Raw genomic sequence first — 25,895 nt, 5'->3', positions numbered from 1 at the left:
AGGAATCCCCCAAAAAAAACCTACAAAGAAACCTAAAAAAAGCCATGAAACCCCCCCCCAATTCCCCCTCTCAAATGTTTTCATTTTTTTTCCAGGCCTTCAAATATCCAGGAGGACGTCTCATGGGATATAGGATCCTTCAGATCTTCCTCCTTGAAGGTGAAGAGAGAGGTCTGCCTTCAGGGGTGGGGGAAGACATCTGAGGATACAAGTCTCCTCCCTACACCTGCAGAAAAGTCCTCAGCTAGTGTCCATCAGAGCTTTGATGTCAGAAAAGGTGAAAAGGAGACATTTCAGGGGTATGTTGGGGATGCCTTGAGGGAGGCTGTCGTAGCGCTGCTGGTATGAGCCCAGCAAGGGGGCTCACCTGACTTGTTCCCCCTCCCCTTTTTTATTCTTCTGCCCACAGGTTTTGGAAGCAGACATGCATGCCACAGACATAAACCTCTTTTGTTTAAAAAAGGGTGTGACTATCCTGGGTGATTTTCCTTCTACTGTTTGAGATGCAACCCATCAGAATGTACTCAACGCTTTTATAAAATAATGAGGCCTTTTGCCCCCTAGTCTCCAAAATGAATAAGGTAACTAACCCAGAATAGTTGACCGACAAACCAGCCACTTGGAGCACGTCACAGTCGCACGTATAGTAAAGCAAATTAAGTAGGTAGGTGATCAGAAAAGTGGCACAGGCAAACTTTGCAATACTTGTTATGTGCAACTTGAACTTCTTGATGATCAAACCTCCCAGGAAAAGCCCCACAACTGTAGCGGGTAAAATGAGCACACCTGAAAAGGAAATGGGACATTGACATATCTTACATACCTTTAAACACACACAAACCCAAGGCCTTTCTGTTTGAAATGACAAAAAACTATAACATGGTGCATAGTCTCTGTAAATATGAATTTGCCAGACAGGGAGCCAAAACAGACATTTGATCAGATGTTGGATTGTGATGAGCTTTTTGTCACATCTGATTCCATGTGCACAGAAAAAAATAATAATTTAGGGTTGTATCCAGCTAAGTTCTGCTCAGACTAAACCCACTGAAATCAGCGGACCTAAGTTAATGACCATTAATTTCAGCGAGTCTACTCTAAGTATGATTAATGTTGGATATAACCCTTAAGACACAAAAGCAAATCCCAAAACAGAAACCAGATACTTCCCTAAAGTTTGTGTGAGTCTGTGGAGTCACTAGCCTCATGGATGAAGGTAAAATTTACATTCTTTGCTCCACCCAGTTTTGCCTCTGGCCCACCCACCACAGGAATGTGATCTTTGGAAGGATGCTCAGAAGGGAATATGGTCCATGGGCTAAAAGAGGTTCCCCCACCCCTGAAGTGCTTACAGGCGGAGGGAGGAGCAAGGTGGCTCTTGTGCAGCTCACAGTGGTTCACTATGCCTGCACTGCAGTGACTTCCTCACCACCTTGCCCCTCCCAGTAAGCTCAGCAATGCTGCTGATGGGAGGTCAGGTACACAGAGGTGCCCTCCACAGGTACTGCAGTGGCTCCACCCACCCAGGCTTGCCATTTGATTTCCATTTAATGAAAGCTTCCTGCTAAAGCTAGGATCTTGCCTTCTGCTTAGGTCCATGACTTAGGTCCTAGTTTGTGGCTCTTGTGGTCATTTGACCAAACACTCCAAAATGTCCAACACAGCCTGTGAAACCAACAGCTAATACTAGTCTCAAATAAATAAATAAACCCTCAATGCTTCCCAGCAAAACAAAGGAGATTTTAACATACCCATATAGAAGATGGCCTTTGAAATAGATACGTTAAATTGTTGCTCCATAAACTTTGGCTCATAAGTCATAGTGCCAACCAAAGAATTGTAATGTAGGACAATGAGGACCAAATAGACCAGGAATATGCAATTTCCAAGTAGCTTCTTCAAAGAGGGGAAAAAATCTGGAACAGGGGAAAAATGTCTCTCATTCTCTCCAATAAGCAGAAGCAGGTATATAAGCAGAGGCATAGTTTTCTTTTTTGTAATTCTTAAGGACGTAAGAAGAGCCCTGCTGGATCAGGCCAGTGGTACATCTAGTCTAGCATTCTGTTCTCACAGTGGCCAGTCAGATGCCTATGGAAGCCCATAAGCAGGAAATGAGCACAATAGCACTCTCCCCACTTGTGATTCCTAGCAACTGGTATTCAGAGGTATACTGCCTCTGATAATGGAGGTAGAACATGGTCATTGTGGCCAGTAGCCATTGATAGCCTTATTCTCCATGAATTTGTCTAATCCTCTTTTACAGCCATCCAAGTTGGTGGCCATCACTGCCTCTTGTGGGAGCAAATTCTATAGTTTAACTATGATCTGTGTGAAGAAGTACTTCCTTTTGTCTGTCCGGTATTTTCCAACATTTAGCTTCACTGGATGTCCTCACATTCTAGTATTATAAGAAAGGGAGAAAACCGTTTCTGTATCCACATTTTTCACACCATGCATCATTCTTTGAAAAGTAATTGACGGTTCTGCATAGTGCTGAGACTAATTTATATGGTCTTAATTTGATTTTTTTTCCAGATTTGTAATTACAGAAGCCTGATGATGAATCTGAGAGAGAGAACGTGTAAAGCTGTATCATTCAGCAAGTTGTCAGTTGACATTATTGGCTTAAAACTCATCAACAAGGGTTAAGGGCATGAGCTAGACCCACAAGCAGAATCAGAGAAGATCTCATCAGAGGAGGACTCTGCAGCAGGTACCAATACATATCAGTAGCTAGGTCGCCTTCATAGAAATCCTGAGATCATAATTCATGAAGATAGCCCACCCAGGGAAGCTGCAGAATTGGGTGAATGGATGCACCTTGACTTGAGTTGTCCCACTCACCACCATCACCACCACCAAGCTCTGGACTCTATATGATGATGGCTAAGATTTCAAGAGCAAAGACTAAAAGGAGCCTGAGTCAAAGGGTATGTCCAACAGGACAACACTTGCTTGGCACCCTGAGGCACCCATTTCAAGGCCCTATTAAGGAGGAAGAATCCTCATCTTGTATCTTTCCATATAAATTTATAGTGGTATGTCAGTGGGGCTTGCAGAATTGAAGTGGCTTCAGAAATGGGGTTGGGAAGGTGAAAAGGGGGCTTAGTAGTTGCATGGAGTGGGAAAGGGTAGGTCTAGGGTAAGCGGCAGGGGGTTGTCAAGCAGAGTGAGCAAGAGCCCCCTAGTAAACATAAGAAGAGCCTTGCTGGATCAGACTAAAGGGTGATCTAGTGTTCCCAGGGTGACCAACCAGATGCTTATGGGAAGCCCACAACAGCACTCTCCAATTCATGCTGGAATTGGAGGTATGGTCAGAGCTTGGAAGTTACTTTTTGGAACTACAACTCCCATCAGCCCAATCCAATGGCCATGCCGGCTGGGGCTGATGGGAGATGTAGTTCAAAAAAGTAACTTTTCCTAGGTCTGGGCATGGTGCCTCTGATCCTAGAGGTTGCATATAGCCATCATTACTACCTGCAATTGATAGTCTTATCCATTTGTCTAGTTCCCTTTTAAAGCCATTCATGTTGGTGGCCATCACCACATCTAGTTTAATTATACAGTGTGTGAAAAAGGATTTTCATCTGTCCTGAATCTATCCACTGCATGGCCCTGGAGGCTGGAGACAAAACCCTTATTTGCTTCCTGGAAGAGTCTGGTACAACACCTCTGCAGAGCAGCTCCTAGGTCTAACAACCTCCTGGACAGGTCTTGCTGTTTTGCATTTGGCCATCTGATCTGTGATACTGTTGCTAGGCAGCTGTCCTGCTGGTCAGTACTATAGCTGTCAGGCCTTTGCCAAGACTTTGAAGTACTTGATTCGAAAACATGCTTAGACTGGCCTCATGCTTTTGTTTACAAAAGGTGGCTGTGGAGGCCCTCTTTCTGGATCAAGATCATGGCGCAGGGGGAGGAGGGTTAACCCCTCCCCGCAGCGATTTTTCGCAATAGATCACTTCTGGAGCTGCTGCTATAACAAAAGGGACCACAATCTTCCAAACATATTTGGTGTTTGTTTAACTTCAGATTGCAATTATTGCAGAGGTAGGGAGCCTCTAGGGGTAGAGGCAGTGGTAGGGGTAGGGAGATGATGCTGGGCTACAGCTACCATAATCCTTGAGCGGCGGCCATGGTGGCTGAGGCAGATGGGGGGTTGGAGGCTAATAACTTCTGGAAGGTCACAGGCTCCCCACCCCTGGTTGATTTTGTTTAGTGACATGAGCACCAATGTAGAATTGGACCCTCCAGTACACCGAGTGCTCTTATATTACATTAAGTAGCAAAGGAGAGTCAGGGGGGAAAAAAGATTCAGCACTCAACCTTTTGCTGCTTCCGAGATCTTCAGCGCTGGTAGTTTTGGAGACTTCATTTTGCTGTGGCTATCCTTGGTGTTTCCGTAAACTTCACTTGACTTCTCAGTGATGCTTTCCTCTCCTTGTTTTGGCAAGGAGTGAGGCAGGAACCAGAATGGGAAGGAGGCCACAATGCTGGCTGCTCCGCATATCAGTATTCCAAGCCACCAGGCACCAACCCAGCGCACATCCTTGGAATTTATTGTCAATGTATCTGGAGGAAAAGGACTGAGATGACACATTCAGTCTTTAAAAGAAAATTCCCAGGTGTTTTGCTTGTTCATCACTGCAGTTCTGGGCCAGTTACTAATTTGCGTTCACGTCACCATGTTATGATCCCATTGATAAACTAGTAGATGTGGACCTGAACTGCAATGGGTGGTTTCTTAGGCATGTCATGAGAACATAAGAAGAGCCCTGTTGGGTCAGTCAGAGGCCCATCTAGCCCAGCATTCTGTTCTCATAGTGGCCAGTCAGATACCCATGAGTGCAGATACCCAGTCAGTTACCCATGAGTGCAGTAGTACACTTCCACTGTGATCCCCACCAACTAGAATTCAGGGGCATCCTCTCAGTGCTTCACTCAGTGATAGAACAACCACTTTGTCTGCAGAAAGACCCAGGCTCAATCCTCCAAAACAGCCCAGTGGGACTGAGCATGTGTATTAGCCACAGAATGGAAAAGAAAAACAGAGGGGGGATGGAAATGAAATGCCCTGCCTGAGCTCCTTCCAGTATACTGGAGGAGGAGGGCATGGCTGGCTAGCAGGAACTGTGAGCTGAAACTCTCCTGCTAGGAGGTAGAGATAACACTGCAACATTTGGTTGCAGATCCCCCTTGTAATTCAAAGATCAAAAAGTAATCTGATTTGTTCACCCAGATTTGAGAAAAGATATAAAACGCTTTGGTAATGCTGTATAACCAAATGAACGTAAGGCCACACTGAAGCATACTTTTACAACCCATTGATTTCAATGAGAAGGTTAAAGCTGTGCTTAAATGTCCCCCATTGAAATTAGCAGGGCTTGGAATGCTTGGCTGGATTGTGCCCAAGGATACTGGAATAACACTTCATATGTACATTCAACTAAAAAGTCTGCATTTGGGATTCAACAAGGTGGCTGCGCCACCCATTCATATTCAAGATGGGTAGGAAATATGCACCATTGCCCCTACATCCATTTCCTGAGGAAGACTGGGATTCAGGTGACTCACAAGCCACCTCACTCAGGGGCGAGCCCCCAGTATCCCCTTCTATACCATCCTGGACTGAGGACATGACTGTCCCATAATCTTCAGACTCTGAAATATTCTCCTGTTGCTTTCCCTGCAGGAACATGGGACTCAAGAACCTGCTATGGACCCTTTACAGATCCTGGAGTGGGGACAGAGCCATTGGAAGAAATGAGTCAGATGACTCCGGTCCTTTGCTGAGACAACATCTTCTAAAGCTCAGCCAACAGGGCCTACTGGGAGCTGTCCAGGGCCTGGTCCGCTAATTGCTACCACTTCCCCAGTGAGCACCAAGCCCCAGCAGGATAGGGGTATTAGCACCTGGATGGGACAGTCAGCGTTGAGACAGAAGAAACATTGGCTATAATAATGGGCATTTGTTCCTTACCAGTGTCTACCAATCCAATGTCAACCCACAGGGTAGCACAGAAAGCTCCAAGCAGAAAACCAAGGGAAGGTCCAAACATCCCCAGTGATCTCACTATTCCTGTAAAAGATGCCCTAACATAAACACAGTGACTTATTTTGTAATGTATACAGAGCAAGGCATCAATGAAGAGAGGAAGAAGAGGACCTTGGGCATGCTACTCTCTGCTGGGATGGGAGGCTGTGCAAAAGTCTTGTTGATCTAGTGCCCACTTTGGAGAAGAACAGGTTGGAGAACTGGGCTCCCGCTGGAAGGAAGTGTGGGGTATAAATAAAATAATAAATAAATAAACTACAACAATCTGTCAGGGCCAAGCAAAATGCCAGGGCACCGCTCCTCCCCACCAGCAAGCCATCATGTTGCTCTCCCAATTTGACCAAGGAACCAGAGTGCAATCCTATATATGTGTGTGTATGTACTCTGAAATATGCCCTACAGTGGGTCATTCTTCCAGGGAAGCGAGTATGGGGCTGTAGTCCTAAGTCTCTGGGAAATATTGGAGCAAGAGCTAGAAAAAGTGGGTGCATCTCTGTTCAGCTATAATGTTGTTGTTCAGTGTTGGTTAAAGGGGAGTGCAGTTCAAGTGAGATTCTGGGGAAGAAAAATGGCAAGTTTCCACTGGAGGCCATCACCTCCCCCCCCCCCCAAAAAAAGAATCCCACATCGGAACAATCTTAAGTCATGACATAGTACCATTCTGAGGGCATTCTAGAGTAAAAAAAGATGGTGACTAGCAATTGCAAGCCTCTGTGAAGAGCCCCTCTGCTACCCAATGATAATTTTCCCTAAACGTCTCCAATGCCCTGGGCTCCTGCTGGAAGGAAGGGTGGGCTATAAATGTAATAATAAATAAATAAATAAACCACCCACCCCAACCCAAACTGACAAAACACTTTCCTTATTCAAAACCTCCAAATTGGGGGGGGGGGTATGTGGGAAAGCTTTTTCTCTCCACACCAGTTTTATTCATTTTTATCTGTTTATTCTGCACTGATGGCTTTTATGCAATCGTTAGCCTCCGTGTGATGGAGAAGTAGGACATGTGTACTTTAAACAAACACATAAACAGTCAAGAACTGGTAGACAATGCAGACCAGAAGGCTGCTTCCATCCCGGTTCTGACTTTTAGTGGATGGGATCGCTTCGATTAGTTTACCTATGTAAAAGGCCGAGTTTTGTTCAGTGGCAAAATCATCGATGTAAGACAGCCCAAGTGGCATCACGGGCGCTTCACCAATTCCACGGAGAACGTTCCCAGCAAGCACAAAGATCCACAGGTAGGAACTCGACACTTTTTCACATCCTGCGGGCAAAAGGCATTGCACAGCTAGGTGAGCGAATCAACTGAGTTGCTGTGCCCTAGCTATTTATCCTGGGGGGGGGGGGCTCATTGCAGCTTCAGAGAGGCAAAGGTGTACATCGGGGAAATGGCACAGAGAAAAAGATTAATAGAGCTGTCCCCTAGCACTACTGCACCAATCAAACCTGGAGCCCCTGCACTCATTTAATTTAATTTATCTATTATTTGATTTATATCCTGCCCTTCCTCCCAGCAGAAGCCCAGGGCAGCAAGGTTTTAAAGCAGGGAAGGGACACTTCTGGCTCAGAGGAGAAATATGGCCCTCCAGGACTTTCTATCTGGCCCTTGGGACTCTTCCTAGACCACATCCTTCACTGGCCCTGGTTTGCACCTTCCTTGACTGTTTTTGCCTGGCTGGAATGTGCCCTTGAATTCTGATCAGGCCTCTTGCTTGCCCAGCTGGAGCATGGGTGCAAGTGTGCATAGAATAGGAGAGAAATGTGATTCAGTTCACATTTGAAGCTGAATCTATCAAATCTGCACTTTCCAAAGCAATATGAGAAGCAAAAGACCACTATCCTTCAAAATTTGCACTTAACTGAACTTTGTAATGCAGTTCTCCAACCAAACAGTGTTTACAAAAATGCATATATTAGGGGGAAAGTGTCCATAAACATGAATATATGAGTGAAAATTACATACAAAAATGCATTATATTAGGAGAAATTGCTTGCAAAAGTGTGGAGAGTAGTCAAAACTGCATACACAAATGTTAAGAGACATTCGCACTAAAATTGTGAAAAATTTTCATGAGTTTTTTGAAAAAAAATTGCAAATTGCTGCACAAATGTGGAGAACTGAATTTAAGACTGGGAAAAGTGGAAACTGAGAGAAATGAAACTGATAGATCCTTCCAACCCAGCATAGCAACTAACCTGCTGTACAAGGGTAAAATTCACATTCATTGCTCTGTCCACTTTCCCCCCTGCCCTTGAAACATTGCCCGGAACATGCTGGATGTAGCCATTCTGTAGTATTTTTTTGGGGGGGGGGCAAGGCAATGTTGACCATCACAAAAAATGGGGGCAATCGTTGAGCAGCTGGAGAGGGGAGGCTGCCAACATTCCCCTCTCCTACAGAATCGCATGGAACAGAATGGCTGTGTATGCAGCATTCCAGGAAAACAGCATGGCAGCTTCCAACTAGTGGCCAAGATGTGGCACGGCAGCAGGAGAAAATAGTTAAAGAGAAAAAAAGAAGACACTACTAAGCATGCTCAGTCCTCATTGGGCTGTTTTTTTGGGGGGGATTTTTGTCATCTCTGTAGGTCTTTTCCTGAATTTTGTTTGTTTGTATTCCTGTAAACCTTGGAGTTCCCGCAAACACACAGAGAGCTCCCTCTTTTGGCCCCGTTTAGCTCCAATCCTGTTAGCTCTCAGCCATCCGAGTTCTTTGTTAGTGGGGTCATGAAAGTTCACAGTCCTGTTGGCACACAACCAGCTGAGTTCGCTGTTGGAGGGAGCGATGCTGGGAAGTGGATCTTACAGCTGCAGAAGCTTGAGGGCTGCCAAATCTGGGCAGTGAAATCGGTCAGCCTTGGTTCAGCATGTCATAATGGGGAGCAGGGAGAAGCAGTGGCTGCAACAGCATCAGTACCATCGGCCATATCCCAGGGCTTGGAAAAGTTACTTTTTTGAACTACAGCTCCCATTATCCCAATCCAGTGGCCATGCTGGCTGGGGCTGATGGGAGTTGTAGTTTTAAAAAAGTAACTTTTCCAAGCTCTATTTGTAACTGCCAGCCATATGGACACTGCAGTATGCAAGCCTAAGGAAGGGCAGTAGCTCAATGGTAGAGCATCGGCTTTGCATGCAGAAGGTCTCAATTTCAATCCCTGGCAGCTCCAGGTAGGGCTGGGGATGTCCACTGCCCTGAAATCCTGGAGAGCTGCTGCCAGTCAGTGTGGACAGTACTGAGCTAAATGGATCAATGGTCTGATTCAGAATAAGGCAACTTCCTAGGTCATTCCTGGCCTGTATCTATAGTTCCACTACACAAAGTAGCAAATCTTTATTACAGAGACAGACTATTGGTCCATCTAGCTCAGTATTGCACCCACTGACTGGCAGTAGCTCTCCAGGGTTTTCAGGCAGGGCTTCCTCCCAGCCCTACCTGAAGATGCCAAGGATTGAAGTTGGGGCCGTCTGCATGCAAAGCATGGACTCTAACACTGAATTAGAGCCCTTCCTCAAGGAGATCAAGGAATTTCAACTCACTTCCAACATAGTAATCCAATATACATTTTTAGAGCAGGTTTCTCACTCTCATGGCATGGCTGAATGACTTAAGGGCATACGTGCGCACAGCCCCTATTAAAGGATGAAAAAACCAAGGAAGCAGGATTTCACCTTTCACTTTATACCTCTAAATATTCCCCCCTCCCCAAAGGGGTGAATCAGTAGCTTAGGGAGGGGGGATTTTCATCAAGGAAACAGTAAAGTTAGCAGACACGGGGGGGGGGGAGGTTGTTTAATTCAAAGAAAACCGAATGACTATTCAATCACAGTTCTCTTGCTCCCATGTCAAGCTGCAAACTTACCCTGAAAGATTTAGCATAGTTAAACTACGGAGTTCACTCCCACAAGGGACAATGAAGGCCACCAACTTGGATGGCTTTAAAAGAGGATTAGACAAATTCATGAAGGATAAGGCTATCGATGGCTACTAGCCATGATGGCTGTGCTCTGCCTCCAGTGACAGAGGCAGTCTGCTTCTGAAAACCAGTTGCCAGCAGCCACAGGAAGGGAGAGTGCAGTAAACAAAAGCCTTGCCACTGCCTGGTTGGGATCCTATCTTGCCCTCGCCTCAGATTCATGTGGAGGCAGTACCCCTAACAGGTACATTATTATTATTATTTATTACTTTTGTTTACCGCCCCATAGCTGAAGCTCTCTGGGCGGTTTACAACCTTGGAGCAATAGAGACTGACATTAGAGGAGGGTTGTGAGAATAGACGAATGGTTCAGCCTGGAAAATCACAGTACCAATTGCTACATAAAGAGGTGTTAGTGAGATGGCAAAAGGGTGTCAGGGCAGGGAGCAATTAGCAATGTAAATAATGTTTTGCAGCTCTTTGTGTGTGGGCACAAAAACTGAGGCCACACCCACTCCATACACTTAAAGCACATGGCTTCAACACAAAAGAATACTGGGGACTGTAGTTTGCTCCTCACAGAGCTACAATTCCCAGCACCCTTGGCAAACTACAGTTCCCAAGGTTACAATCACAGACTAGTAAGAGTTAGAAGGGGCCACTGAGGACCATTGAGTCCAGCCCCCTGCTCAATGCAGGAATCCAACTAAAAGCATCCCCGACAGGCAGCTGTCCAGTTGCCTCTTGAAAGCCTCCAGTGTTGGAGAGCCCACCACCTCCCGTAGTCATTGGTTCCATAGTCGTACTGCTCTATAACAGTTAGGACATTTTTCCTGATGTTCAGCCGAAATCTGGCTTCCTATAACAAGCCTATTATTCCATGTCCTGCACTCTGGGACAATCGAGAAGAGATCCTGGCCCTTCTCTATGAAACAACCTTTCAAGTATTTGAAGAGTGCTATCATACCTCCTCTCAGTCTTCTCTTCTCAAGGCTAAACATGCCCAGTTCTTTCAGTCTTGCCTCACAGGGTTTTCTTTCCAGTCCCCTCTTCTTTGAGGGAAGCCATGTGCTTGAAATCAATGGTTCCCCAAAACATTTTTCCCCCCATGGACCACTTGAAAATTGCTGACCAAGTGAAAATGGCTGATGGTCTTGATGGCCCACTTCATTATTTTTCTATCTGTTATAGCAATTGTAATGTGCCATGCTAGATGCTGAATGATTTTTATTGCTTCTTTTCTTATATTATATTCCTTATATTATATTTGATTGTGTTTCAACCTGCTTTCCATGGAATTCCAATTGAAATACAACATAAGAATTAAAAGAAGCAACACAAATTCAATTAAAAATCAATATGAATATTTAATCCGGGCGTGCCGCGGATCACCTCAATGACGCTCCTGGGCCGTTGGTGATCCATGGACCACATTGGGAATCCCTGTTTTAAATCTTCTTTAAATGTATGATGTGGATGTGGCCTATATATGCACACCAAGCAACTGGGATGTGTTAAGCAGCCACTGAAGTTAAATCACTGTAGAGGGTTTTGCTTACCCAGAGCACTTGCATTTCGAGAAGTTTCCACATTGTCGACAGGGTGGTGGGAAGGAGAGGTTGCAGAGCAAGCCGACACACTTGTGGAAGAATTGACCATAGAAACGGCAATGCTTTTGTAATTGTAACTTTAAAAAAAGGAAGTGAGAAACAAATGGCATGCAATGGAAATATGGAAGTTTTTTTTTTAAAAAAAATTAGTTTTAAAAGAATAATATGGCCTTTTGATTCTGATTGTTGCCCAAGCCCATGGGAAGCTGCCTTATACTGAGTCAGACCATTTAGCTCAGTATGGTCTATCTTGGCTGGCAGCAGCCATCAACCCCTGGCGGCGTTCCTGCCTCTCTCCCCCATTTTACTCTCCCAACAACCTTGTGAGGTAGGTTAGGCTGAAAGACAGTGAGTGGCCCAAGGTCACTGAGTGAGGGATTTTTTAAATGGCTGAGCGAGAAATTGAACCTGGGTCTCCCATGTCATTGTTCAACATTTTAACTATTCATCTCTTTACTTTCTCCCGTATATGTGTATGGCTGCCATTCATTTCTATGGAAAAAATAAAGGTCTGGATTGGTGGACATGCTGCAACGCCCACTGGCTATCCCTGGTACTAGGTAGCCCAGCCTCCTTCAACAGCGGCTCAATGAAGTGTGAGATATAAAAATTCCTACTTCCTCCCCATCGCTACAGGCCAAAGCAAATGTCTACTCTGACTGGCAGCAGCTCCCCAGGGTTTCAGATAGGGTCGCTTCACCCAGCCCTACTTAGAGATGCCAGGAACTGAACCCATGACCTTTTCCATACAAAGTATATGCTCTGCCACTAAGGCTCCGCTTAGGAAGCTGCCTCATGCCCAGTCAAACCACTGGTGCATCTAGGTCAGTACTGTCTACACTGACTGGCAGCAGCTCTCCAGGGTTTCTTTCTGTCAGGGTTGCTTTTCCCTGCCTTATCTGGAGAATTGTTCTGTTGCTGAACTATAACTCTCATCCACAAATCATTCACAGCTCTGTGGACCTCTTTTTCATACTTGCCTCTCTTGGCTCATAAACCACCCATCATGATGATGGGCATTTCATTAGTAATGTGAAAAGTAGTTATACTTACTGCCCCATTAGGAAGTGAGGCACCACCGATACAAATGATCCGAAAGACATGATGAGGCATCCAACCGCAATGACCTTTGGACGATGAACTTTTGCCCCAAGATAACTCACCAGGACCAACACCAGTAAGTTTCCTGCATCAGGAGAGAAGATGTGAGGAATGCTGGGGAGGGTGGCGGGGGATATACCCATTGCAGAACCACAGTCCATTACTTCCTGTGTGGCAAAGGGAAATGGGCATACCTATCTCAAAGCTTCCATCAATCAGACCAACCACGAATGATGGGATTTCAAATCTCCGCTCAATCTGAGTCATCACACTCTTCATGTAGCTGCCCGATAACGCTTTGGCGAAGAAAGAAAAGGCTAGTGCCCCAAGGAATATCTGGGGTGAACACAATATATGAATATCTGGAGTGAACAATATATAAATGTCTGGGGTGAACACAAAAATAAACACTGAGTTGGCAAAGGAGCCATTGTCACTAAAGAATGGATAACATCTCAGCTATCGGGCGTTACAGAGATCTTGGATCTTCAAAATAGAAACAATGTCTTCCACTCCAACCAGTTTCCACCTGCACTGTGGAAAAGGGAAGGGCATTCAGTAACAATGCTAAGCTGCCCTGCAATATTATATCTCTCCCTTTTGGGGTGTGTGACAGTACTCAGTGGTACAGAGTACCAGCACCTCTTTTTTCTTCCTTTTTTCCCCTGCTGCACATGGCAGCCACTTTGTGCTGGCACTCACAACACTTTTATCAATATATTAGTACTGGCACCTCATTTTACACACACAAACACACACACACACACGTAATTCATAACTGTGATTAACAAAACAGAGGTTTTTATTGTACTACCAAAACATTTTGACTTCTGCCTTCCACCACATTCCCACCATACGTTTATTCCACTATTCCACTTTAAACAGTCATGGCTTCCCCTAAAGAATCCTGGAAAGTGTAGTCTGTGAAGGGTGCTGAGAGTTGTTAGGAGACCCCTGTTCCCCTCATAAAGCTACAATTCTCAGAGTTCTCTGGGGAGGAGGATTGACTGTTAAACCACTCTGAGAATTGTTGCTCTGTAAAGAGAATAGCAGTCTCCTAACAGCTCTCAGCATGCCTCACAAACTACACTTCCCAGGATTCTTTGGGGAAAGCCATGACAGTTTAAAGTGGAATAATAGTTGAATAAATGTATGGTGTGAATGTGGCGTAAATCAGCTGCTAACATACAAATGCTATTACCAAGGTGGCAGTAGAACTCCCACGGTCTCCCACCCAGGTTCACACTAAAGTGGACAAATCTTGTCAATTTTGCTTACTCTCAGTTCCTCTTTGCTCCAGTCTTAAGTTCAGTTCTCCACAGTTCCACAGCAATTTGCAATTAAAAAGAAAAGTCTTCATGAAAATGTAACATTTTATAGCAAATCTCTCTCAATGCACACATTTTTGTATGCAATTTTGCCAAATAACCACATTTTCACAAAGCAATTTTCTCAAATATGCTTTTTTGTATGTTATATCTACTAATATATGCACACCTCACCCTAGTATATGCATTTTTGTAGACATTACTCGGATGTAGAACTGAACTGCAAAATTCAAAGAACTGTGAATTTCAAAGGATGGCCGTGTTTCAGTTCAAGATTTTTTCACAAAATACGAATTAGGCAGGTTTACCTTTGAATGTGAAGGGAATCAAATTCCTCCCCCATCCCTAAACACCACCAGCATTCTTGGTGGCTTGCAGAGATACATAGATAAAAATACCTAAGTCCCTGGCCCAAGGAGCACAATTTAACCTAGAGAGTGAGAGAGAGGGGAAATGTTTTTGGATATGAATCATATCCTTGCAATTTATTGCAAAGAGAGGGATGTTTCTACCTTTAGTTTTGAAATGGGGAGACATGTTCTCTTCACTGGATGTGGCCCATGGCTTTTGTCCAAGACTGGGGAATTATCTTTAACTGGCGGTGGAACCATTCTCCCATCCATGATGCTCATCTTCTAGCCTGGCAACACAGACCCGTTCTATTTGCGGGAAAATAACAATCACAGTTACATCTTTTCCTTCAAGATGTCACTCAATGCATTGGGTTCAGTCACACCCTTCAGTGGCTTCAGCTGAGGAGGCAAAACTGAGAAAGCAACTAAATGCACACGGATCTGAATCACCTCCGCTGTTTACATAATGTGAAATCACATCAATAGGCTATCTCTGAGGTCCAGATGGTGCTGGATTTACGCTCAAGCCATATTCAAATCTCAAATAATATCATGCATGGGGTGGAGAAATTGGGACAAAAGAAGAGGGACAAAAACATCCTGTGCTTATAAAATAACACAGCTGGATGAGACCAAAGGTCCATCTAATCCACCTTCAGATAATGAAAAGCCAGATGCCCCTGGGAAGCCCACGAGGGTGGGAAGGTAAGAGTTATAATTTAATTATGTATAATTTTATTATTGAACATTGCTTTATACTGTTTTGTGTGCTTAGAGGTTGTTGTGCTTGTTTTTAAAAAAATTAAGCAGTTCATATTTTTCCCCTAAATAAAATAAAACTCCCCCTGCCAATGATTTTATTTATTTGTTTATTTATTGAGCATACGAACATCAGAAGACCCTTGGTGGATCAGGCCAGTGGTCCTCTCTAGTCTAGCATCCAGTTCTCACAGTGGCCAACCAGATGCCTATGGGAAGCTTGCAAGCAGGACCTGAGCGCAAGAGCACGAGCAAGGTGTGTATACTACTTAATAAGAAAAATAAAAAGTCTGAGCGGTACATAAAACTCCATGGCTGCCTACACAATATACTTTTAAAGCACATACCCTTTGTTGCCTCGCCGGGGCAGCTGGACGCCCAAGAAAATCAGGACATTCCCCTCCCAATAACAAGCATATGAAACTACAGACTTGGTTGCCAATGCAATTCAGCTGGCTTTGAGGAGACTGGGATTTAACACAGAAATGCAGTTACTTGTACCACGGATAAAACCACCATTAAGAGCTACTGTGTGTTTTGTTATTTAACTTTTGCAAATTGTATTTTGTATTGTTTTATCGATGCATTTTTATATTGTATTTTATATTTGTGTTTTTTGTAAGCCGCCTTGAGGGCCTTTGGCGAAAAGGCCGGGTATAAATAAAATAAATAATAATAACAATAATACTTACCATACATAGCCTAAGGGAAAATTAGTATGCAGCCACTAATATTAAGGGTGATGCTGCCTCTGAATCTAGAGGTTTATAGCCTAAGGGATTTACACGTAGTGATGCACTTAGATAATTTTACCCTGCAAACCTGTGGTTCCTGGGAGGGTATCCCAAGGGCCAAAAGTGTCTTTAGGTTTCCCTCTTCGAGGGTAGAGAGGGAAAGATCTGATCTCAGAAAGGGAGATCTGACATTCAGTACCTCCTCCCCACTGCTGAAACCTCTATAGACCTTGCCCTACTGGGGTCAGAGCTCTGACGTCAGGAGGAATGGGGTGTGCCAAGAGCAGCTCAAGGGACGACATGGATCCGAAGGAGCTATAGTCTTCCCTTTCCCCCAGCATGCCTTCAAACAAGGAAGGAAGAAAACCACAACTGCTCTGGAGCTGGCGTTATGAATTTCCATTCCATTGTTTCCTATGGGAGGAAAATCATTACAGCCCAAACAGTAGGGAATGGGCCATTTGGGTGGATGGGGCACTGCCCCACCAACCTCAGTCTGCTCTCAGCCAGACTGCACCTGCCTGCCTTCTCACTTACAACCAGTCCAGGGAGTAGCCCTGCCTATCAGCTTCCCCCTCCTCAATCTCTCTGTTGCCCCTTGCAAAATTCAGCAGGGAGGAGGATGGGGTTAACACTAGAATTCATTGGCTTCACCTGTCATTGGCTCTGGCTGCACCTGCTGTTGGCCTCCCTGCCTTCCACCCCACCAGTCCCAATGGGCACTGGCCCCCACCACTGCACACAAACTCTGGGGAGGGAAAGAGGAGTGCAAGAATGCTGCTCTATCCTTACTTACACTCTGCTGGCACAAGCCCAACAGCGTGCTGGATTGGACAGTCCAACCAACTTTTGGTTCTCTCCCCCTTAATTCTAATAATTCTAGCCTTAGACTCTGGGCTGAATTGTTTCACGCCCCCTTCCCCCTTTAGATGGCAATGTGTATTATTCCACTTATTTCAAAATGTGGTAAGCCAGCCCAGCTGAATTTTGTCACCCTCCTACTAATTCTGCTGAGTCGGACCCTGGATGTCTGCCTGAATGCCTTGGCCTGATGGCACCAGTATTCAGGGTCATGCTGCCTCTCACTCCGAAGGTTCATAGTCATTGATTAATCCTGCATGAACTTGTTAAATCCCCTTTTAAAGGGAGCAACCCGCAGAACTCAGCCCATTTTTCTTTTTTTACAAAAAATAAATCTTATTATGCCTCTTTTTATTTATTTTTTCAATTAGTATTTTTAAATGCATTTTGGGGTGTTTGTTTTCCAGCTGAGAACTATATTGAAAAATTTGAAGAAGGGTGAAATCTGAAGAATAATTACATTCTCACCTGCAGATTAGCCTGCAAGATGTGGATCAGGTTGGTCTGCATCGGAATTCCCACAAATGCAGTTCCTCTAGCATCCTAACTTTTTGGTTCTTGGGTCTCAAGTCGCATAGGGCTTTAAATGTAAGCACCTGCACTTTGGATTGTACTTAGAAACAGACCGGTAGCCAGTGCAGTTCTATTTTGTATCTGTATTTATTTACACACAAACATAGGAAGCTGCCTTCCTATAGACCACTGGTCCATCTGGCACAGTACAGTCTACACTGACTCACAGTGGCTCTGCAAGGTTTCAGGCAGGGGGCATTCTCTGCCCTACCTGGGGATGCTAGGCTTTGAAGCTTGGACCTTCTGCATCATTGAGCTACAGTCCTTCCCTCCTAAGGAATACAGGAAACTGCCTTATACTGAATCAGATCATTGGCCCATCTAGCTCAATATTGTCTGCACTGACTGGCGGTAGCTTTCTAAAATTTCAGGCAGGAGCTTTTCCCAACCCTACCTGGAGACACCAAATACTGCAAACTCTTTACCACTGCACTACTGCCCTTCCCAGTTAAGTAACACAAAAATAGGCACCTGGCATAGTCAGTGAACTATTTAAAAAGTAAGTCTACAAAGAGTGTCTGAGAGACTTTACCACGAACAAGATGCCATTCATTAGCATACTAAAAATGGATCACATTGCTTGCCTTCAGGTCCAAATTAATTCAACACATGTTCCTTTGTGCCTGGCCTTTTGCAGGCTGAAAAGAGTGAGGGAGTTCCCTCTACCTTTAATTCAAGAGGGCATCATTTTTGCTCCATAACACATTCTTCCATGTGTTATATTCCTTCTCCCACTTCAAGACAATAGTAGTTTTTGCAGAGAGAAAAAGAAAGTGTACTTACTCAGACCTAGGGTCTGTCAGACAACAGACCTTGTTACTGCTGGGTCAGGGAGCCAAACTAACGTCACTGTCAGGGATCAGCTTCCTTTAAAAGGTGGAGACCAGCCCACTGTGTTGCAATACTTCTATCCCTCCCCACCAATTTCCTTTGCTTCCAAACTTTCCTTGCAGTCGCTGAAGCAAAGGAATTTGTTTTGCTGCTTATTTAAATGAACCACACATTTTTGCATGGTTTCTAAATTGGCATGTTGTCTGCAGAATTGCAGTTTGGTGCCAGAGCCTAGCTCTTCCAAAGAAATCAAAAAAGAAAAAGAAAGCAATTTTAAAAAGTTGAGTGGAGGATGGTAGCTCAGAGGAAGAGTATCTGTTTTGCATGCAGAAGATCTTAGGTTCAGTCCCTGGCATCTCCAGATAGGCTAAGAATACTCCCTGTCTGAAACCCATTTCAATGTAAAGGAAACATCAAAACAAAGCAAAATAGTCATTAATTATGTATTGTTTGCAGACTTTAGAAAACCAACATGAATGAATCATATATGCTTGACCGATTTCCATTCCTCACCATCGACAAATGCACAAACTGCAGCATTTTTTAAAAATTCTTTTTTGGGGGGAATTGTCTGACATCCTATTATTTATTTTATTTATTTATTAGATTTATATACTGCTCTTTCTCCCAGTAGGAGTCCACTGTTGGTGTGATACAATACCAATAAGCTGAACCACTCAGCAGACTACTTGTACTTGTTGCACTAGCTACAGCTTGTGAACCGCCTTCAAGGGCAGCCCCATGTAGAGCACATTACTGCAATCTGGCTGGGAGTTTACTAGTGCATGGGTCACTGTGGCAGGCTATCCCTGTCCAGCAATGGCCACAGCTGGTGAACCAGTTGAAGCTGGCAAAAGGCATCCCTTGCCGCTGAGGCTAAGTGCCTCCAGTAACAGCGCTGGGTCTAGGAGCACTATTCCCCAGACTATGCACCTAGTCCTTCAAGAGGAGTGCAGCTCTCTCCAAAACAGGCCATCTACCTAATTCCTGGACAAAAGAACCCACAGGACCTCCAGCTTGTCATGCCTAGCCCTGTCCTGTGCCAGACACTGAGTCTTCAGAGAATGAATCAGATACTCCACAGGTCCAGGATCTTAAGAAGCAGGCAAAATCTCATGGAACCAGTGCTGAGAATCCCCTTGGATCTAGTGAGAGACCTACTGAAGAACCCTTGGAACTGTCAGAGGAAGAGGTGGAACAACCCCTCAGTCCTCAAGAAAGCCAGCACCAAAAGGCCTGGACCCAGGCTGAAAAGTGATGACTTAGCAAGGTCTATGGACCCAGAGTCATTGCACAGCTCGTGAGCAAGGGTTCTACTCAGAAGAAGGGTTCTACTCATGTGTAAGCAATCCCTGAGACTACTTTACAGCCAGCAGCTCTAGTTAAGGGGGGATCTGGGAGGCCAGAATATATAAGGTCTCCATCTTGAACTTTCTAGTTGCTGGAAGCAATACAGGTCCGTGGCTCCTTGTGCCTGCGTTTACCCCCTCTGGCTGAACTATCTGAGCTATTGACCTTGGACTGTCTCCTGATCTTGCTTCTGGATCAGGACTGACTCTTTGGGCTTGACTGTTGAGACCCAGTTACCCCAAGCGCATCAGGGAGAGTGGGCAGAGGAGGACAAGACTTCTGAGAGCTTTGAGGGAGGGGGGATTGTTGGCAGCCCTCCAGTCTCCTTGGACAATCCCCGGGGCAATTTAGACCCCACTCCACCTGAAGGCCCCTTGCCACCTGCAAGCACTCTGCCAGAGCCGTTGGGGAGCAATCTCACACGTGCACCAACTCCAACTCCCCAGGACTCCCCACCTGGACCTTCAAACATTTCTCTGCCAACTTGCTCCCCACCTCTTGTAGTCGAGCCGGCACCTAGTGAGCCTGTACTGTCCGATGAGCAGTCGGAGGCTTGCCCCCCTCACCCCATGCGAGACAACGCAAGAAGCGGGACAGTCAGAGGGTGAAACCCTGCAGGAGCTGGAGATTACGGGAGAAGACTTTTCGTACTTAAGGCAGTGCCCCCCTGGTTGAGGTGCTGAGTCAACTTATTCCACACGCAGCAGAGAATGCTTCGTTTGCATAGTTAGCATCAGTAGTGAGCCAGCCTAGTTAGGTCTATGAAATGCACTGCTTTTGATGTAACCATGACTCTAATAAAGCAAGAATTATTGCCAGTCTCGCCTCTGTCTCCTGTGTCAGGCTCTGGGCAGGACATTGACCTCAGTTTGTCTGAACTGTGTTGCAATTGCAACCTTCCCTATGTTGGGTAAGGCATTGGTGAGAAGCTTATGTATCTTCTCACACTGGGACCCTAGCCCCTGCAGACCTCCACTGGAGTGTGACACAAATTGCTGGGACTTAATCTTCATTTGTTGTCCCTTATTCAGCCTATGACTGGGTGCAAGCCCTGATCTAGCGTCCGCAATGGCTTTGTCTGATTTGTGATAGAGAGAAATAGCTCTGGGGACATGTTGATGGCCTCCTGCTCCAAAACTCCTGGTGATCTCTCTCACTGGTTTCATCTGAGCTTAGAAGATTACTTTTAAAAAGTAATAAATTACAGTTACAATTACATGGCCCAAAAAAGTAGTAATTATTGTTACAACTGCAATGGCTCTGAAAGTAACTGATTACTTTACTTTTTCTCAAAAGTAATCACTACAATTACATTTCAGTTACTTTTTTAAAGAAACACCTACAAGGTGCTGGCCTTGGCTGCTGCACATCTAAGTAGCCTAAGACAACATTAAAAATAAACACACACATACAGAGGTAGTAGAATGATTCTTTTTATCCATGATAGCAATGGTGGTCTCTCCGCTGGTAAGGGTGGTGGGGAGGGAGGCTGAGGCCACTACTCAGACCTTTGTCTAACCAAGTGCAACCCCCCCCCTCAGCCAGCCAGCACAATCTCTCTCACTTAACCACCTCCCAGACCCTGCCCTGCCACAAACTAAGGGCCACTCACCAAAGCAAATATTTTCCCCTGAGATGCAAAAAAGTCAAAATACTGCAAATGCAGCACAGTAGCCAGAGGGGGTGGTGGAGGCCACTTTGTGTGCCAAGTGCAAACACAGTACACACACACACGTCATCTTTCAACTCCACAGTTCTTTATCTCCGCCATGCCCCTTCTATGATAAGCTTCCGCGGGGCCTTGAAGACCTGGCTGTTCAGGCAGGCTTTTGGGGTTGGTTAGGTTTCTTACTGTTATGGTTTTAAATTTTAATGTTTTAATGTATTGTTTTATATTGTATGTCGCCCAGAGTGGCTGGACAACCAGCCAGATGGGTGACTAATAAATTAAATAAATAAATAAATAAATAAATAAATAAATAAATAGATAAATAAATAATCTCCATTCTGCTGCTGCCTCCTTCTCCTCCTTTATCCATGTTCTTGTCCTCCGGCTCCTTTTTCCCTCCACTCCATTTTTTTAAACAATTGTTTTCTCCACTCCACCCCATCTCGCTCTCCACCTCCTTCCTCGTCACCTCCTACCCACCCATGGAGCATGAAGGAAGAGAGACGCTGCACAGAAACCCAGTTTTAGGCACTTGATTTTCATCCATGAATCAGCGGAGCAGAAGACTTCCCCTGCTTCCCCCCCAGTAATGCCCAAAAGTAATGCTGGAAACATTACAATTACTCCACAAAAGTAATAAAATTACTCCTAGTTCTATTACAATCAAAATGTAACGGAATTACCCACTCACTCCTCAAAAAAGTAATGAATTACAAGTAATTTGTTAATTACTTCCAAGCTCTGGGTTTCATGTAGATGCTAAACAGCTGGTGGGAGGAGTGGAGTGGGGAAAAAACCTGCACCAGGGTTTGCTGAGCTGAACGTTAGAAGATGATCTTGCCAAATTACTTGCAACCCATTGGAAAGAGCTCTTGCCTTACTAAGGTTCAATCTGATGTGTCAATAGTTCCTTTTGGGAGGAAGATTCACCTGCAGGGCCAGTTGCAGAACGTATCTTTGGGGCACTGTTGTTCAGCCCTGTGTCCTTTTGCTGGTTCCCCATGCCTGTTTTAGATAATAAGCCAGGGAGGTGGGAACCTGGGGGCTGAATGCCACCCTCCAAACTTCTCTATCTGGCCTGGGACTAGGGTTGTCAGGCTCACGGCCTGAGAATGATTCTATATCTTTAAGAGAAGAGAAAATTCAGCCAAGTGCAGGTGTTCTTGCAACATTGGAATGGGAAAAACCACAAGGTGGAATTCTCCCTTCCTCTTGCACAACTTTTAAAGATACAGAAGACCTCCTGGTTGCAAAGCCTGGCCTCCAAGAGTTCTTCTGTATCTTTAAAAGTTGTGCAGTGGGAAGGAAGAATTCCACCTTGTGGTTTTTCCCATTACAGTGTTGCAAGAAAACCTGCACTTGGCTGAATTTTCTCTTCTCTTAAAGATACAGGATCATTCTCAGGCCCTGAGCCTGGCAACCCTACCTGGGACCCCTCCCTAGCCACACCTTTAGTGGCTCTACTTTGCATCCTCCTGGAGTGTTTTTGCCTATCCGGAATGTGTCCTTGAACAAATGTCTCTTGCTTGTCTGGATGCATGACAGACAGAGGGGGTGTAGAGATTATCCTCCTGTACAAAGTGACACTTAACATTGGTTGCTTTGCCCACTTTTGCCTCTGGCTCTGCCCAGCACTGGCGTGCCTCAGCCAGGCCACAGGGAATGTTGCCCTTTGACTGAAAAAGGTCCCCTGTCCTGTAAGCCCTTTGGGCTAGGAGCCTGGTATTCATAAAGCACCATAGATGGTGTTAGATAAGAAAGTAAATAAATAAATAAAGGTTATTCATTTGGAGGAGTTATGCCCTACTCTCCGGCCAGAAAGGATTCCAGACCAACAGTGAAAACAAGGCGATGCCTGCTTACAATCTAAAAGACATGACACAAAAGAAGAGACAGGGAGGGAAGAGGGGGGGAAATCAAACTCAGGCGCCAATTCTTAAAAGTGGTTGTTTCATTCATGAACTGCCTTTTACACAAATGTCTCAAGGCGATTTAAACACATAGCACAAAAAACCAGCTAAAATAGTTTTTTTAAAGCAGTACAACCGAAAACAGGGTAAGAACCATACAAAGGCAGATCTTTTCATCCAACTTGGAAAAAAAAATGAGGAACTGAAATTGTGAGATCTATTCATCCTTACCTGCTGGAATGGCCCCTACCAGATGATAGCCGAGAGAGAGGAGGTCCAAGGGAGCTGACTTCTTAGCAGAACTGATGGAATAACCCCTATTTCTCATCTTCCCAACTGAGGCACTCAGTAACAATTAAAAGTTTTAGTGACCTCTGAAGAAAAGCTTTAAATTTTTCTTTAAAAACTGAAGACGCCTTCAGTCACACATGGAAACTGAGCTCATTCAGCATCAGACATGCATTTGGCACCCTCAGCTCAGCAATGTGGTACCTTATTAACTTGCATAAACCAACAGCATAACAGATTTGCTTACTGGTTAACCCAAAAATCCCACAACGTGCTGGGGATAGGTAAACAGCTGACCGTGGTTCCTTATCAGTTGTTTAATGGTTAATGGGGAATCATCTCCTTATTGGACATACCCATAGCTGTGAATCAAAGCAACTGTTGGGCTAATAGTTTCCTCTTCCACTTTCCTCTTTGCCTCCTGAGATAGGATGTAAGGAGCTGTTAGGATATTATAAGTGGGACAACAATGTATTTCAGTGACGAATGGGGAATTCATGCTATTTTCACCTAATGCCTCCCCCTATCCTACTGCTGATGACAGTGGTGGATTTGTCTTAGGATACGCCCTGGGTAGGAGCCTGGCCAGGAGCACCTTGTGATGCTGGCTGGCCAATGCAGAGAGGAGGAGCAAGCTACTTGGTAAGGGAGAAGGCTCCCCGCATCACTAGTTTTAAGGCAAGTTTGGGAACCCTGTTTCATCTCAAGGGCTGCTTACCCTTCTGCGCAACATTCTGGGGGCCATAAGCCAGTGGTGAGCAAGGCCAAAGGCAAAACTGGGCAGAGCAATGAATATAAATTTTACCTTTGTACAGTAGGCTTAGTTTCTACACAGGTCTGGCACCAGTCATGCTGGGGCCCTTGGACACCAGCCTGCCCCAGGCCCCGGCACCTGCCCACGTGCCCCACCTACTTTTCCCTTGAAGTGAATGCTGGCCACACTGTGCATGCATGCCTGCCATCAACCAAGATGGCTGCTGAGGGTTCCCTAAGGGGCTGATGCCTCTGCCGCCATCTTGATTTTGATTTTGATTTGATTTTAGTATTTCTACCCCGCCTTCTGGCCAAAAGGCCCTCAAGGTGGCTTACAAAAGAGCACCAATATAAAAATACACCAATAAAACATCAATAAAACAATAAACAATAAAAACAATACAATTTGTATTTGTATATACATTTTGTAATACATTTTTGTATATACAATTTGTAATACATTTCAAATTTAACACAAACTACCTCCCCCCTCACTTTGGCAAAATAGGTATTATAGACATTATAGACATTGGGCTACTTTGCAAGGCTAGCCACACTCTCTCAGTCACAGTCCTATCCCCATAGTTCTGGGTGTGTCGTCGCCCTCTCAGCCCGCGGAAGCCGGGGCTCCCGCTTACGATGGCAGCTGGATGGTGTTTCTGGCCCTGGAGCTGCCGGTTTGCCTTGCGAGGGTCCCGAAGGTGGAGCCCGATGGGGGGAGGGAGAGAGAGCGAGAAGCCACCAGAGGCCTTTCCTCGCTGCGGCCTTCCTGTGTCTTGGGCCGCAACATCATCCCCGGACAAAAAGCAACCAGCCCCCGAGAGGAGACAGGTGCCGGAATAGCTGTGATGAAGAAATTCCAGGGGAGGAGAGTTCCCAAGCCGAGGAGGAAGAAGATGATCCCCACACAATGGAACGAGTTCTTGGCGGTCGCCTGGATTGCCATCGGGAAGCTGTTATCCGCTGTTGGTGATGGCGGCTGCTGCTGCTGGTGCCGGGCTCTATGGAGACACACTACAATGGGGTGGGCGGAGCACCTCGAGGAGGAGGAGGAGGAAGAGCCACCGCCGCCTGCTGGACTGTGGTGCTTGTGGAAACAGCATGTAGCTGAAAGCTCCGAGATTCCTGCCAGCACATGCACGCAGGCCTGCCATCAACCAAGATGGTGGCAGGGGCATCAGCCCCTTAGGGAACTCTTGGCTGCCATCTTGGTTGATGGCAGGCATGTGCGCACAACATGGCCAGCATTCACTTCAAGGGAAAGGTAAGTGGGGTGTGCAGGCAGGCATCATGGGCATGCACAGTAGTGGGGGGTGCCTGGGAGCTCCCTCTCTGAGATCCGTGGCAGGGTCAGGAGCCAATGCTGCCATGGATCATGGAAGTGAGGGCTACCTAACCACCCTAAGGAGGGGCCCTTCAGGGGGCCCTCAGCCAGGGCCCGACCTGGCCGCCCTCTGGCGCTGGCCCTGTTTCTACACACACACTTGCATCTCTCTCCATCCAGATAAGCAAGAGGCATTATCCGAGTTCAATAATACATTCCAGCCAGTCAGAAACACTCAAGGAGGGTGTGAAGCAAGGTGGGAGAGGGGGTGTGGCCTGGGGAGAGCTGTGAGGACCAGAGAGGTCTAGCAGGCCGCATTTGGCCCCTGGGCCTAAGGATCCCACCACCGTTGTTTACTGCTGCTGTATTTTGTTGCGATTTTGTGGTTGCAATGATGGTTTATTACTATGTGCTCCAAAATGGAGGAAGGGAGGAATATAAAAATACTCAGTGAATGAATTCAAGGGTGGGATTTAAAAATC

At 45.5% G+C, this 25,895-nt stretch overlaps 1 protein-coding gene across 5 annotated transcripts in view; it reads right to left on the bottom strand.

Moving 5' to 3' along the window:
• LOC133390241 (solute carrier organic anion transporter family member 1C1-like) overlaps positions 1–25,895 on the bottom strand; it is a 44,066-nt gene that overhangs the window by 14,664 nt on the left and 3,507 nt on the right. The window contains exons 1-11 of one of the 5 annotated variants that reach the window (XM_061638438.1): positions 18,072–18,183; positions 15,468–15,587; positions 14,521–14,667; positions 12,875–13,016; positions 12,633–12,765; positions 11,529–11,656; positions 7,173–7,319; positions 5,978–6,076; positions 4,324–4,569; positions 1,752–1,916; positions 591–786 (exon numbers count right to left, since the gene is read on the bottom strand). In XM_061638438.1, the coding sequence (XP_061494422.1) occupies positions 591–786; positions 1,752–1,916; positions 4,324–4,569; positions 5,978–6,076; positions 7,173–7,319; positions 11,529–11,656; positions 12,633–12,765; positions 12,875–13,016; positions 14,521–14,640 (1,376 nt within the window). In that variant the 5' untranslated portion in view covers positions 14,641–14,667; positions 15,468–15,587; positions 18,072–18,183. Of the gene's footprint in view, positions 1–590; positions 787–1,751; positions 1,917–4,323; positions 4,570–5,977; positions 6,077–7,172; positions 7,320–11,528; positions 11,657–12,632; positions 12,766–12,874; positions 13,017–14,520; positions 14,668–15,467; positions 15,588–18,071; positions 18,184–23,279; positions 23,532–25,895 lie in introns of those variants that run through there. The other 4 variants (XM_061638437.1, XM_061638440.1, XM_061638435.1 and 1 more) reach the window with 4 other exon arrangements.

This window comes from Rhineura floridana, chromosome 8, assembly GCF_030035675.1.
Source record: "Rhineura floridana isolate rRhiFlo1 chromosome 8, rRhiFlo1.hap2, whole genome shotgun sequence".
Classification (NCBI taxonomy): Eukaryota; Metazoa; Chordata; class Lepidosauria; order Squamata; family Rhineuridae; genus Rhineura; species Rhineura floridana.
This window is presented reverse-complemented; position numbering and strand designations above follow the sequence as displayed.